Source organism: Canis lupus, chromosome 28 (assembly GCF_003254725.2).
Source record: "Canis lupus dingo isolate Sandy chromosome 28, ASM325472v2, whole genome shotgun sequence".
Classification (NCBI taxonomy): Eukaryota; Metazoa; Chordata; class Mammalia; order Carnivora; family Canidae; genus Canis; species Canis lupus.
The window spans coordinates 15435048-15448178 of NC_064270.1; the positions used below are offsets into that span (position 1 = coordinate 15435048).

Here is a 13131-nt window from a genome sequence, read left to right on the forward strand (position 1 = left end):
CAGGATCAGGTCCGGGGCTGAAGGAGGCGCTAAACCGCTGAGCCACCTGGGCTGCCCCAGCAAGATGGTTCTAACAGTATTTGCAATTACATAATCATGTATACACAATCATGTATCTCTCATTCCTTGTGCATATTCTATTGGTTAGAAACAAGCCACAGGTCCTGCCCACATGTATAAGAAGGGGATCACACAAGCACATGAACACCATGGGATGGGGATCATGGAAGCTACCTGTCAGTGGCCAGTCTGTCTACCACAGGTATGTAACATGGTATGTTACCATGGTTACATAACAATCTTTTCCTAAATTTGTGGTTGTGGAGCAACTGGAATCTCCCACGCTGGTACTGGGAACATAAAATGGTAAAAACTTTGGGAAATGGTTTGGCAGATTGTTTTTTTTTTTTTTTAAGATTTCATTTATTTATTTGAGAGAGAGAGAGAGAGTGAGTATGAGCAGAGGGAGAGGGAGAGGGAATGGAAGAAGCAGACTTCTCGCAGTGCAGGGAGCCCAACATGGGGCTTGATCCCAGGACCCTGGGATCATGACCTGAGCTGAAAAGAGACACTCAACTGAGCCACCCACGCACCCTGGCAGTTTTTTTTTTAAAGATATATTTATTTATTGAGAAAGAGAGCAAAGAGAGGGGCAGAGGGAGAGGGAGAGAATCTCCAGCTGAGCTCAGAGCCTAACACAGGGCTTAATCCCAAGATTCCAAGATCACTACCTGAGTGGAAACCAAGAGTCAGAGGCCCAACCCACTGAGCTACCCAGATGCCCTGGCAGTGCCTTGAAAAGTTAAATACTTATATGACCCAGCCATTCTACTCCTAGATATTATCCAAGATAAACGAAAACAATCCAGAGGGACTTGTATCTGAATGCCACAGCAGCTTTATTTATAACAGCACCCAGATGGAAACAACCCAAATATCCATTTCCATGTGAATGGATAAACAAAATGAGACATATTCAAACGATGGAGTATTACTCAGCAATAAAAAGGAATAGACTAGTGATACACACTACAGTGTGGATAACTCTCAAAATCATGCTGAAAGAAGCTAGACAAAGGTAATACTTCCTATATATTTTTAAAAGATTTATTTATTTATTTATTTATTTATTTATTCATGAGAGAGAGAGAGAGAGAGAGAGAGAGGCAGAGACACAGGAGGAGGGAGAAGCAGGCTTCATGCCGGGAGCCCGACGTGGGACTCGATCCCAGGACTCCAGGATCGTGCCCTGAGCCAAAGGCAGGCGCTAAACCGCTGCGCCACCCAGGGATCCCCATACTTCCTATATTATTCCAATTACATAGCATTCTAGAAATGCAAATTAGCTTATAGTGCTAGAAAGCAGATCAGTTGTTGCCTAGAGTGAGGGACAGATGGACCGCAAAGAGACATCTGGATACCTCTGGGGGTGATAAAAATGTTCTATATCTTAATTGTGGTGGTTCACAGATGTGTACATCTGTCCCACTAATCAAACTCTACACTTTGAAAGAACATAGTTATTGCACATAAATCGTACCTTAATAAAACTGATAAAGAATCAACAGAGACATGAATCTATACTCTTGGAGGAGAAAGTAATGATACTGAATGATGAGGGAACAGAGGACTGGCTGAGGACAAAGCACATTGACAAGTCCTTGAAACAGGGAGAGTGACATTCCTCTACAGACTCAACTGCCTCCATGTTAATACTTTGCTAAGGGCAAAAGTAGCTCGACCTGCAGGATCCTATTAGCCTACTTTAACATAAAAATTCCTTTAGAAATTTCCCTTTATCTCTAAACCCCCAAGATATGTGTTGGCAATCATCCTCCAAGAACATGGCAATCATCCTCCAAGAACATGGCCCACCAATACACATCTGAAGAATCTCATGACTCAGGTTTTATTAGACGGTAATAAGTGACATTTTCCTAACAATAGCTAGCTCCCTCAAGGTCCTGGAAACCTTGCTTCCGAAATTCCTTAGAGAGTACACTATCCTCAAACCCCTCCCAACTCCCGGGTATATAATCAGCAACCCCTCACAGGCTTCAGGGCAGCAGCTCCTCCTGCCCACGGGTCCGGTCCCTGTTCTTTAATAAAACCACCATTTTGCACCAAAGACGTCTCAAGAATTCTTTCTTGGTCATCGGCTCCGGACCTCACCCCACCAAACCTCACCTATAATTCCAAAATTTCATCACTGAATACAGGTGATTTTGAACAAAATTTGCAACATGACACCATTCTCATCTCTTATGTGTTAGCTAAAAAAGAAATAGAGCTACATGAAACATTTCAGATATTAATTCATTTCCAAAGTGACAGTTTGCTTTTAATAGAACAAAGCGATCATTTATCATAAAAAATTACTAGTGATGTTGAGCACTGCCTCCATTTATGAGCTGTTTACGTGGCTCATTACATGGCCTGGGAGCTCCTAGAGACAAAGGACTGTATCTCTTCTCTTTCTCTACCCTCAGTCTAGCACAGTTTGATGTTTGCCTCATGAAATTTTATTAAAATTGAACTGAATTACTTTAATTCATGCTCATAACCCTTTGGAGACTTGAACATTGTTTTCTTACTGATGAACACAAGACTCAAAGCTTGAGTAATTTGCAGTCACATGACTAAATGCAGAAGTAGGACTGTATTCCAGGCCCTTCTGATTCTAACCCATAGATTTACTGAAATTGTCTTCAGTTCCCTCCAGAGATGTCCGCCTGGGGCCCCCATCTTCCTCAGGATACCACCTGAATATTTTATTTTAATTTAAAGTTAGGTAAAGTCAACCTCCGCTGGGCGCATGCGTCCCTTCCTTTTCCCACGGTGGAAGAGACGCCACTTCGCTTCCTTCCGCTTTGATGCCTTTTGGCCCCAGCGACTCGCCGTTGTCCAGGCTGAGGCGTTCACTAGTTGAGGTGATGGCGACTGGGACACCAGATTCGCAAGCGCGATTCGGTCAATCCGTGAAGGGGCTCCTCACAGAGAAGGTGAACACCTGTGGGACGGATGTGATCGCGCTCACCAAGCAGGTGCTGAAAGGCTCCCGGAGCTCTGAGGTGAGCTGGGAGTGGACATTCCGGCCGGGTACCCCGGGCCCAAGTCTTCCCTAGCAGTGGGAAGGAGATCGCATTACCTCCTGGGAATTGTAGGCTGTGAACCGCTCCCAGATAGCAGAGCTCTTCCGCTAAGGGCGCGTGTTGCATTCTGGGATGTGTAGTCTCTCGGGCATTAGCGATGTAGGAAGAGAAAAAAAACGGTGGGAATCTGTGCTTTAAGGCGGAGATTGCCTGGGAGCAGCGGATAAGACAGTGGTCCTGGCCAGTTCCTCATTTGTTTCATGGGGTTGTCTTCTAGTGAAGATCTATCCATTTTTAGCCCTGAAATTCCGCATGGTTTTGCCCTCAACATCCCAGATTCCTTCCACACTTCTGTGCATCGTCTGTGGATTTGTTCTTTTCTGATTTGTCTTTCTGGCCACATTCTTGGTTTTCTGTTTCATTGATTAGCTTTCTCCTTTGCCCTGACTTCCCCTTCATCCTTTAGCTGGTTCCACGAATGGAGTTATATGATGGCTTTTTCACACCAGAAAGTTTTATATATGTACAGTGTCTCCAAAAAAAGTATTGTACTCTTGGATATTCACCCACAAGAAATGAAAATATATGTCCACAAAAAGATTTGTATATGTGCATGACACCATATCCATGATAGCACCAAACTGGAAACAACCCAAATTTCCATTGACAAGTGAATGGATAAACAAAATGGTTCTGATGACGGAGCCATTACACTCTAGGTTTTTACCCAAGAGAAGTGATAATATGCCTCTCATTTTGTTACATATACATACCACACGTATAACATATTATCTAGGAGTTCCTGTTTTGGTTTTTTAAAGTGGAACATCTTGAATATACCTGTGAAACAATCTGAGTACAAAGCCTTTTTAGGGGCTTCTAGGTGGCTCACTCCATTAAACATCTGCCTTCCCAGCTCACGTCATGATACGGAGGTCCTGGGATTGAGCCCAACCTTGGGCTCCCTGCTCTGCAAGGGAGTCTGTTTCTTCCTCTCCCTCTGCCCCTGCTCATGTCCTCTCTTGATCCCTTTCTATCTCGAATAAATAAAATCTTAAAAAAAAAAAAAAAACAACCACAAAGCTTTTTAGATTTTTGTGAATTTCTTCTATAAACCTTAACCATTATCTTGCTTATAATTAATAGCAGTGTGTCTTGGCTGCTCATCTTCAGTAAGTATTGGTTATTTTCACCTTAGTTTTCACAATAATAGCAACTGTCTTTTAACTCATATTTCATCAGTTTCTATATTGTTTCATTAAGTTATGTAATTATAGTAACAAGCACAGAATGGCTACAAGCTTTTGGACTTGTATATGAATATTCATAGCAGCTTTATTCATATTAGTTTAGGGCCCAGTAGATTGTCTTTACAGAATCACCTTTCATGTTAAGTCCTTAGCTTTTATTGATAATGACTACAAGAAATAACTGTATGAAGAAGGTGTTTTTTATTTACCATAATACTATTGCTGAAGTCACTGATTTGGTGATCCCAAGTAGGTTTTGTATGAGGTCTTATGTGGTATGTTCATTTTAGAATTCAGTATCAGAGGACAGTCTCTCTATCTCTGAGGAATTGTTATGTTGCCTTTACCAAATAAGAATTATACAATGCAAGTGTCTTACATTTTGCCTTGGTTGCACGGAAGTTCTTTGATCAGTTTTAGTAATAGACACATTTACTTCCTTCTCCTTTTAATGACTTTTAGATTCTGTTGCTGTTTAAGAAAAAATGTGTATATATGTGTACACACACATGCACGTAATTTGGTATAAATTGCCTTCAGTGTTTCTGGAGGAGAAACAAGGTATGGATACATAAATTTAAAAAATATGTATATAGTGTTCATAGTTAACCACCAGTATGTATTGAACATCCATCTTCTTTTTTGAGCATCTACTATGTGCTGAACTCTACTGTGTTTTATGTAGCTTAATCTTTATACTCACTAATAGAGGAGATGCTTTTCTTATATAGAAGATACAAAAAGGAATTTGTCCAAGGTTACAACATAGCTAGGAAGGGATAGAACTAGGATTCAAATTTAGACAGACTGGTTCTAGGCTCATAATCTTGGACATCACCTCTCATGTGATATTAGCTGGTTAAGTGGCCACAAAGCTGTGGCGTTACCATTGACTGCCCTAATGTTACTTGCTCCTTTCTGTTCCTCCTTGTGTATTTTTCACATGAGGTTCTTCTATAGTAGAGTTAGATTGGGTGTTCAGTAAATGGTATGAATTGAGTTAAACTGAAATAATTCCAGCGTTCTGAGGTTCACACATCATCTCTCAGTTCTCTGATTTATCTTTTTATTAGGTATCTTATTATATTGACTTTTTCTGTAGTTATGTATTTTTGCCATTTCCTTTACTAAAGTATAGATTATTTGGAGTGTCTTGTTGCTTTTCTTTTTTTGTCTTTGTTTTTTTTTGTAGCACATACCAGTATTATATTAATCTTTAGGATTGAATAATATTCCATTTTATGTATATACCACGTTTTATTTATTCATTCATTTGGTGATTGTTTCCACCTTTTGGCTTTGTGAATATGCTGCAGTAAACATTGGTATATAAATACCTATTTGAGACCCTACTTCCAATTATTTGGGGTAATTGCTGAGTTGCAATTGCAATTGCTGGGTCATATAACTTTTTGAGGAATCCCCATATTGTTTAGCACAATAGGTGTACTATTTTCCATTGTTACCAATGCATCAGCGTTCCAGATACATTTGTCATTTTCCATTTTTAATCATAGCCATCCTGAGAGGTATAAACTAGTATCCCCCAGTGGTTTTGATTTGCATTTCCCCAAAGACTAGTGATGTTGAGCATTGTTCGTTCTTACTGGCCATTTGTATATCTTTGGAGAAATGTCTATGAAAATCATTGTCCATTTCTAAATTGGACTTTCTGTTATTGAGTTGTAGTTCTTCATATATTCTGAATGTTTATCCCTTATCGGATATTGTTTGTACATATTTTCTCCCATTCTGTGAGTTTTGTTTTTGTTTTCTTGATGGTGTCCTGAGCTGTAACCTGAGTCTCCTAGAGAAAAAAATGTCTCAAGTATTTACAGTTTATTTTCACTTAACAACTTCTGTTTATGGTTTTTGGGGATCTAGTGGCAACTGTCTTCTCCAGGGGGGTACACATTCTTTATATTCCTTAGACTTTCTTCTCTACCTTTTTGATTTGGTTTTGGTGTGGCCCAAATTGTCCCAAAGCCACAGGGCACCTCCCTGTTGTTGGTCCTGAGGGAAAGGAAACTCTTGGTCTCATTGTGGACATGGAGCCTAATTTTCTATTTCAATCCTTCTTACATAGAACATTGTTTCTCTTTTCAGCAGTCTCCATGTGACTGTTTTGTTTGATTAGCTGACAATTACACAATTTCCACGTGTAAAGCTCTCCTTCCACAGCATTCACTTAACAAATATTGTCTGCTATGTGCCATGAACTATTCCAGGTGTAAGGTAGAGAATGATACACAAAACTAGTCCCTGTACTTAGGAAGCTTACATTTAGTGAAGAGACAGACAAATAAATGAAACAAACAGGTGGTAATAAATATCATGAAGAAAAAACAAAGCTGAGAGTAGAGAGTGATGAAAGGGTTTTCCTGAGACAGGGTGGTTGGGGAAGGGCTCCCTAAAGGAGGAGACATTGGAGTAGACACTTGAATGAAGTGAGGGAATCAGTCACATGAGGCAGAGCGTTCCAAATTGAAGAAATGGCAAATGTAATGTAAATGTCTTGAAATGGGAGTGTGTGCAGGGTGTGCGAGGAGGCCAGTATGGCTGGAGTACCAAGTGGGGAAGAACATGCCAGCCGGTGCCCACATGTGTGATCCCCACGCTCCTCCTGTGTACGCCTGCACCTCTACTCCTCCAGTCGAGTTGTGCTGAGTAAAGGGTCCATTGTGGGGTGTGTGTGTGTGTGTTTTTTTAGGGTCCTTTGTCTGTTATCTTAAGCCTGTGTTTATGCTTGCTACTGTAACTGCATTATTTAATGCAATAATATGGAAAATGATGAACCAGAATGAAAACAAAAAGGGAATTGGAATTGCTATGAAAACTATGTTGGAAAGATCTTGAAGATGAAGAGCTAACAAATAGCAACTTAGTAATAATACTTGTTGAAGATGAGTAGCTAAGATTGCTATTGAGTTGCTTAATAGCAACTCAAGTGAGCAAGTCAATGGTAAAAGCCTAGGGGGAAATACTCAAGATGTTGTTCCACTTTAAAGGAACCCAAACCGGACATCTTAAATGATATGTGATGTGCGTGGTTGGTTTATGCAAGAAAATGATGCAGAATGCCAATGAAGACATCTTTCATCAAAGAAAGGGCCTTGGCCCTGCATTGCAACAGCAATCACGAGTCCAGGAATCATGAGTCTCCTTGAGTCTATCTTCGAAATGATCACCTCCCCCACCCTGGCCGCCTGCCTTTCAACTGCCACTCCTGTGGCTCAGGCCACTTTCACTGCTTGCCTAGACTATGGCAGTGTTCTCCCAAACCAGTCTCTGACTTCAGTCCCTGCTTCAGTCCATTCTGCTTGCCACGCTTCTAAAACAGTAAATCTGATTGTGCTCGACTTTTAGGTCTCTGCTTAGACGTCACTTCTTTTAGGAAGCCCTCCCTGAACACCCATCCCTGTAATGGGTCACATCCCACCCCCCCTACCCTGTGCTGCCCAGTCATCTGGTGCTTCCCCATCAGCTGTTACCATAAGGTAGTGCCTGTGTCCCCAAATTGTGAGCCCTGTGAGGACAGGGGCTATGTTTCTCCCTAGCATATTATAAGCACTTAATAATAAATATTTGTTGACTGACCGACTCAATGCATGAGGAAATTTCTGTGAGAACCTTTTCTTTCTGTCATCAGTTTGTCTGTCACCATCTCCCATCTATAGGACTTTGGAGTTGGCCACTTAAAAGTGGCCAGAGGCACTCTAATACATTGTGGACAGGAGTGTGAAATGGTGTAACCCCAGTGGAGGGGAATTTGGCAATATGTAGCAAAACTAAAATCCCCTCATCCAGCAATCACAGTCATAATTCTATGAATCTATCCCAAAGATACACTAGCAAAAAGACACATAGATATATAAGATATTTTTTTGTAGCACTACTTATAATAACAAAGACTAGAAATAGTCCCAAAGTCTACAAGACAACTGGTTGAATAATCTTAAGGGGGCATGTATACAGCAGAGTGCTCAGCAGCCATAAAAGAGCAATGCGCAGATTCAGTATAAATTACTGCACATCTATTTTAGCCAATCTTGTCAAGTGAAAATAGCACTGTGTGGAAGAGTGCAGATAGTAGTTACATTTTAAGTAAGGAGGGGTACAGGTATATATGTATGTCCACTTTTAGAAAGAAGCAATGGAAAGATGAACCCTGTGTGTGTGTGTGTGTGTGTGTGTATATGTATATATATATATATATATATATATATATATATCCCATTATTATATGTACATAGGTAGTATATGTATATTTTTAATTTTTATTTATTTATTTAGCTAAGTAGGCTCCATGCCCAACGTGGGGCTTGAACTCATGACCCTGAGATCAAGAGTCACACGTGCTCTACTACCTGAGCCAACCAGGCACCTCTAAAAAAATATTTATGCATAGGGGAAGGAGAATGGGTAGGGAAAGGGACAGGGATCGAAGGTCTTATTTTACTGTTTCGATTTAGAAGCACATATAGGTTTATTAATTTTAAAACTTGAAAATTAGTAAAAAGAGGGCAGCCCTGGTGGCACAGCGGTTTATAGCTGCCTGCAGCCCAGGGAGTGATCCTGGAGACCTGGGATCGAGTCCCACGTCAGGCTCCCTGCATGGAGCCTGCTTCTCCCTCTGCCTGTGTCTCTACCCCTCTCTCTCTCTGTTTCTCATAAATAAATAAATAAAATCTTTAAAAAAAAAAAAAAGAAAGAAAGAAAATTAGTAAAAAGACTATCTGGAGACCATAGCAATGCTGGTATTCCTGGTGAATTTTAGGTCATCGGTCCCCTCTTCATTGGAATCTCTCTGGCCCAAGGGAACAGGGACGGTAGGTAGGATGTACATAGCAGCAGCTCCCCTTATGGGGTTGGACTTCATGTCTGCTGGAGCAGAGTTATGACAGTAGGCCACAGACTTCTGTCCATCTCCCCTTGCCTCACAGCCCTGAGTCACATCTCTGTGGCTACAGGCCAGCCATCTGAATCGGAGCTCAGCTTTTGTCTCTTGGTCTTGTGGCCCCTCTATCAGCTATCAGAACTCATCAAAATCTGCTTCCACATTTCTCCTTTTTGTCTTTCTTTTTAAATTGAAATATAGTTGACATACAATGTTATATTAGTTTCAAGTGTACAGCACAGTGATTCACAATTCTCAACGTGGGTGGAGCTTTGCTCACTGCCCTAAGTACAGTTACATTTTCTCTTTGTATCCTACCCTGCCCCATCCGGCCATCCTTCCTGTGGTGCTTTCCCATTTCAACCCCGAGCTTCTTCCCAGGCCTCTTTGTACTCTGTGTGTCTCTCTCATTCCATTCCCATTTCTTCTTCTTTTTTTTTTTTTTCCTGATTGTTTTTGTTTATTTATTTATTTAAAAAATATTTTATTTATTTATTCATGAGAGGCACACAGAGAGAGAGGCAGAGACACAGGCAGAGGGAGAAGCAGGCTCCATGCCAGAAGCCTGATGTGGGACTCGATTGCAGGACTCCGAGATCACGCCCTGAGCCAAAGGCAGACGCTCAACCGCTGAGCCACCCAGGTGTCCCTCTCTCATTCCATTTCTAAACAGCTATATTCCTGCTCTCCTTTTTAGCCCTGCCCTAGTTCCTGCTCCCTCATCCCTTTCAAACCACCCCAAATGTCAGATTTGCCTTTTAAAAACCAAGAGTTCTCACTGGGCCTGTGCAGCCAAAGTTTTCTTTGCAGACTTCTCCTTTCAGCTCTTGGCTCATAAGCTACACAGGGAGCCTTTGATTTCTTAAGCAGTAGCCTTTGGAACGGGTGGTGAGCCCAGGCCAGGACTGCCAGAGTGACCCTGAATTTGGATTTTCAACGTGAACAAATGGGAAATTATCCTCTGTTACATTTGGAGCATTTGTAGTTGTATGGGGGGAGGGGAGGAGAGAGGGCGGTGGTATAACAGCTGCAAGAGAAGATGACAGGAAGTTTGCAGATTTTGATCATTACCACTTTATTTTTGTCTTCCAGCTGCTAGGTCAGGCGGCTCGAAACATGGTCCTGCAGGAAGATGCCATCTTGCACTCAGAAGATGTAAGAAACAATTTCTTTTATGATTTGGGTTTTATCTACATAATTGGTGTGGCTACAAGAAAGTGGAATGTTCTCTGTCTGTTTTTTTGTTTTGTTCTTTTTTTTTTAATGCAGAGTTTAAGGAAAATGGCAATAATAACAACGCACCTTCAATACCAGTGAGTATGCCCTCTCCAGTGCTGGCTTGTTGCAAAGTCACCTTCCACAGACTGACATCCCCCGCCCCACCTGCCTTTGTGCTTCAGCACATTTTCCTATAAAAGCAGGAGTTGGGAGTAGAGATGGGGTTAGTTAAGAATGAGCTCCTTCTGGAAAAGATGGCTGCGACTGCAGAAGAAGCCAGAGTATGGGATGAGATCAAGAGCAGAGACTGCCTTTTGTGAGTCTCTCTATATTCATCTGGGGGCTCCTCAGAGAGAGAGACTCTAAACCCCAAGAGGACAGGGCCCATGCCAGGATCATGCTTCTAGTAGACAATCAGTATCTGTTGACTACCTGTGCCCAGGGTCTCTCCTGGGGAGTCTGTGCTTGCACTAGGAAATCAAGTGTAGCTGTGGCCTGTATCCTGTAGTCCCTCATTTAAGCCAGCCCTACATGTAAATCATCCAGGAGATTTTGAAATCTAGAGAACTCTCTCTGTTACAATTTTGGATAACTTTTTTTTTTATTAAGATTTTATTTATTTATTCATAAGAGACACAGAGAGGCAGAAAGAGAGGCAGGCTCCCCCGGGGGGAGCCTGATGCAAGACTCTACCCTTGGGACTCTGGGATCATAACTTAAGCCAAAGGCAGATGCTCAACCACTGAGCCATCCAGATACCCTTGGATAAATTTTAATTAGCTTTTCATTGTATTTCATTTTGCTTTATATTTTATATAGTTGATATTACTTATGGTACCTATTAGAAATGTATGATTGAGAATTTAACTCTTAACATTTAAACAGCTCGGGCAGCCCCAGTGGCGCAGCGGTTTAGCGCCGCCTGCAGCCCAGGGCGTGATCCTGGAGACCCTGGATCGAGTCCCACATCAGGCTCTCTGTATGATTCCTGCTTCTCCCTCTGCCTGTGTCTCTGCCTCTCTCTCTCTCTCTCTCTGTTTCTATGAATAAATACAAAATCTAAAAAAAAAAAAAAAAATTTTAAACAGCTCAATGTTCATTCTTGGTGTGTGTGTATATCAGGTGTGTGACCATTAGGCTACACATACCTGGACTGAATGTGAGCCATACATATAGTAAGTGGCACCACCTCCCTCAGTCTGATAGAGGGCCATTACCTCTTCAGGCTTAGAATCCATCTTTTTAGCAACTCTTCACTCAGTGAACAGAGCTTCAAGAGCATAGTCTTAAGCTAGAATGGACAGAAATATAGATCGTGACATAAGCTAGAAATTCATTCTGCCTATTTCAAATACCTCGCCATAAGTTGAACTAGTTTTCTTAGATTTTTTAATGTTTGTTTTCCTCTTTCCTTTTCTGATTTAGGCAAGAAGCTATTCAGAAGAAGTAAGTAACCCCAAAGATGGGGGAGTCGGGGGGATCAACTGCAGGGAATTGTACTTCTGGGCCTAGGATCAATGTGAAACTCTGGTTGACACATGGCCTTAAACTGTCATGTGTTCTGGGTTGGCTCATTTGGGATATAAAGAAAACAGTACAGTTGACCCTTGAACAATACAAGTTTGAGCTACACAGTTCCACTTAACACACAGATTTTTTTTTTAATAAATCCGATACAGTATTGTAAATGTTTATTTTTTCTTCCTTATAGTTTTCTTTTTTTCCTTTTTTTTCTTCTACTTATAGTTTTCTTAATAACATTTTTTCTCTAGCTTACTTTATTATAAGAGTGTAGCCTATAATTTATATAACACAAAATATGTGTTAATTGGCTGTTTATGTTACCAGTTAGGCTTCTGGTCAACAGTAAGCGCTTAGTAGTTAAGATTTGGAGGAGTCAGGTTATACATAGATTTTGACTGTGTGGGGCAACAGCGCCTGTAACTCCCACATTATTCAAGGTCAACTGTATATTTCAAAGGTATGCAGTAAGTCAGTTCATTGTTAGTAAAGGTTTTCTAAAAATTACAGGGTGTAGAAGCCAACCTTAAGGGATAGAAAACTTTCTACACTGGTAATATTTATTAAGTAAAGGTGCTAATAAAGTCATTGAGCAATATTGGGGTTTTTTTGAGTGGATTAAATCTGTCCCTTACAACATTGGTTACACTAATTGGCTTTACAAACCTTTTTTTCATAGTTTAAACTTCTGGGACTGTAGTGGACCAATATAAATTTTGATTTAGCTTCAGCAGTATGTATGCATTAAAGTACAAATTGTACAAAGAGAGGTCTTTATTGCTCATTCCAGATAAATTTCTTTTCTGTTCTAATTTTTAGTGTTGAGCAGTCTTCTGATCTACAGGACCAGTTGAATCATCTGTTGAAATAGAATGGCTTGTAAGCAGGAAAAGCACTTCTTTGCCTGACACTGAGAAGGAAATATTTTATTCAATTACTGTCCTGTGGGTTTACATTTTCCATTTTCTTCTCCAAAAGTTAAGTTAGAAAAGATTTGTGATGGTCTACAGTTTCCTCTGAAGAGAAGCTGGGTGGTTGAATTTTGGAAGTACTCTTAAAGCAGACTAACCCATGCTCTTACTGAATTTTTTAATTGCTCTGTTTAGTTTTATGTTAAAGCAAAATAAAAAAGATCTTAGTTTTTCCCACAGAA

The 13131-nt window shown here is 40.8% G+C and overlaps 1 protein-coding gene across 1 annotated transcript; it reads left to right on the forward strand.

Moving 5' to 3' along the window:
* Window positions 1-2858: 2858 nt before the first annotated feature.
* On the forward strand, window positions 2859-13131 carry BORCS7 (BLOC-1 related complex subunit 7). The gene is made up of 5 exons (XM_025467061.3): window positions 2859-3071; window positions 10332-10394; window positions 10509-10552; window positions 11883-11903; window positions 12798-13131. The coding sequence occupies exons 1-5, from the start codon at window positions 2874-2876 to the stop codon at window positions 12847-12849; spliced, it is 378 nt and encodes a 125-aa protein (XP_025322846.1). The 5' UTR covers window positions 2859-2873; the 3' UTR covers window positions 12850-13131.

Excerpts from the sequence above, each read along its gene's own strand:
- BORCS7 (XM_025467061.3), top strand. The coding sequence starts at position 2,874 with ATGCCTTTTGGCCCCAGCGACTCGCCGTTGTCCAGGCTGAGGCGTTCA. Across the intron at positions 10,553-11,882 it reads ACAACGCACCTTCAATACCA|GCAAGAAGCTATTCAGAAGA; the intron begins GTGAGTATGCCC and ends TTTCTGATTTAG. Across the intron at positions 11,904-12,797 it reads CAAGAAGCTATTCAGAAGAA|TGTTGAGCAGTCTTCTGATC; the intron begins GTAAGTAACCCC and ends TCTAATTTTTAG.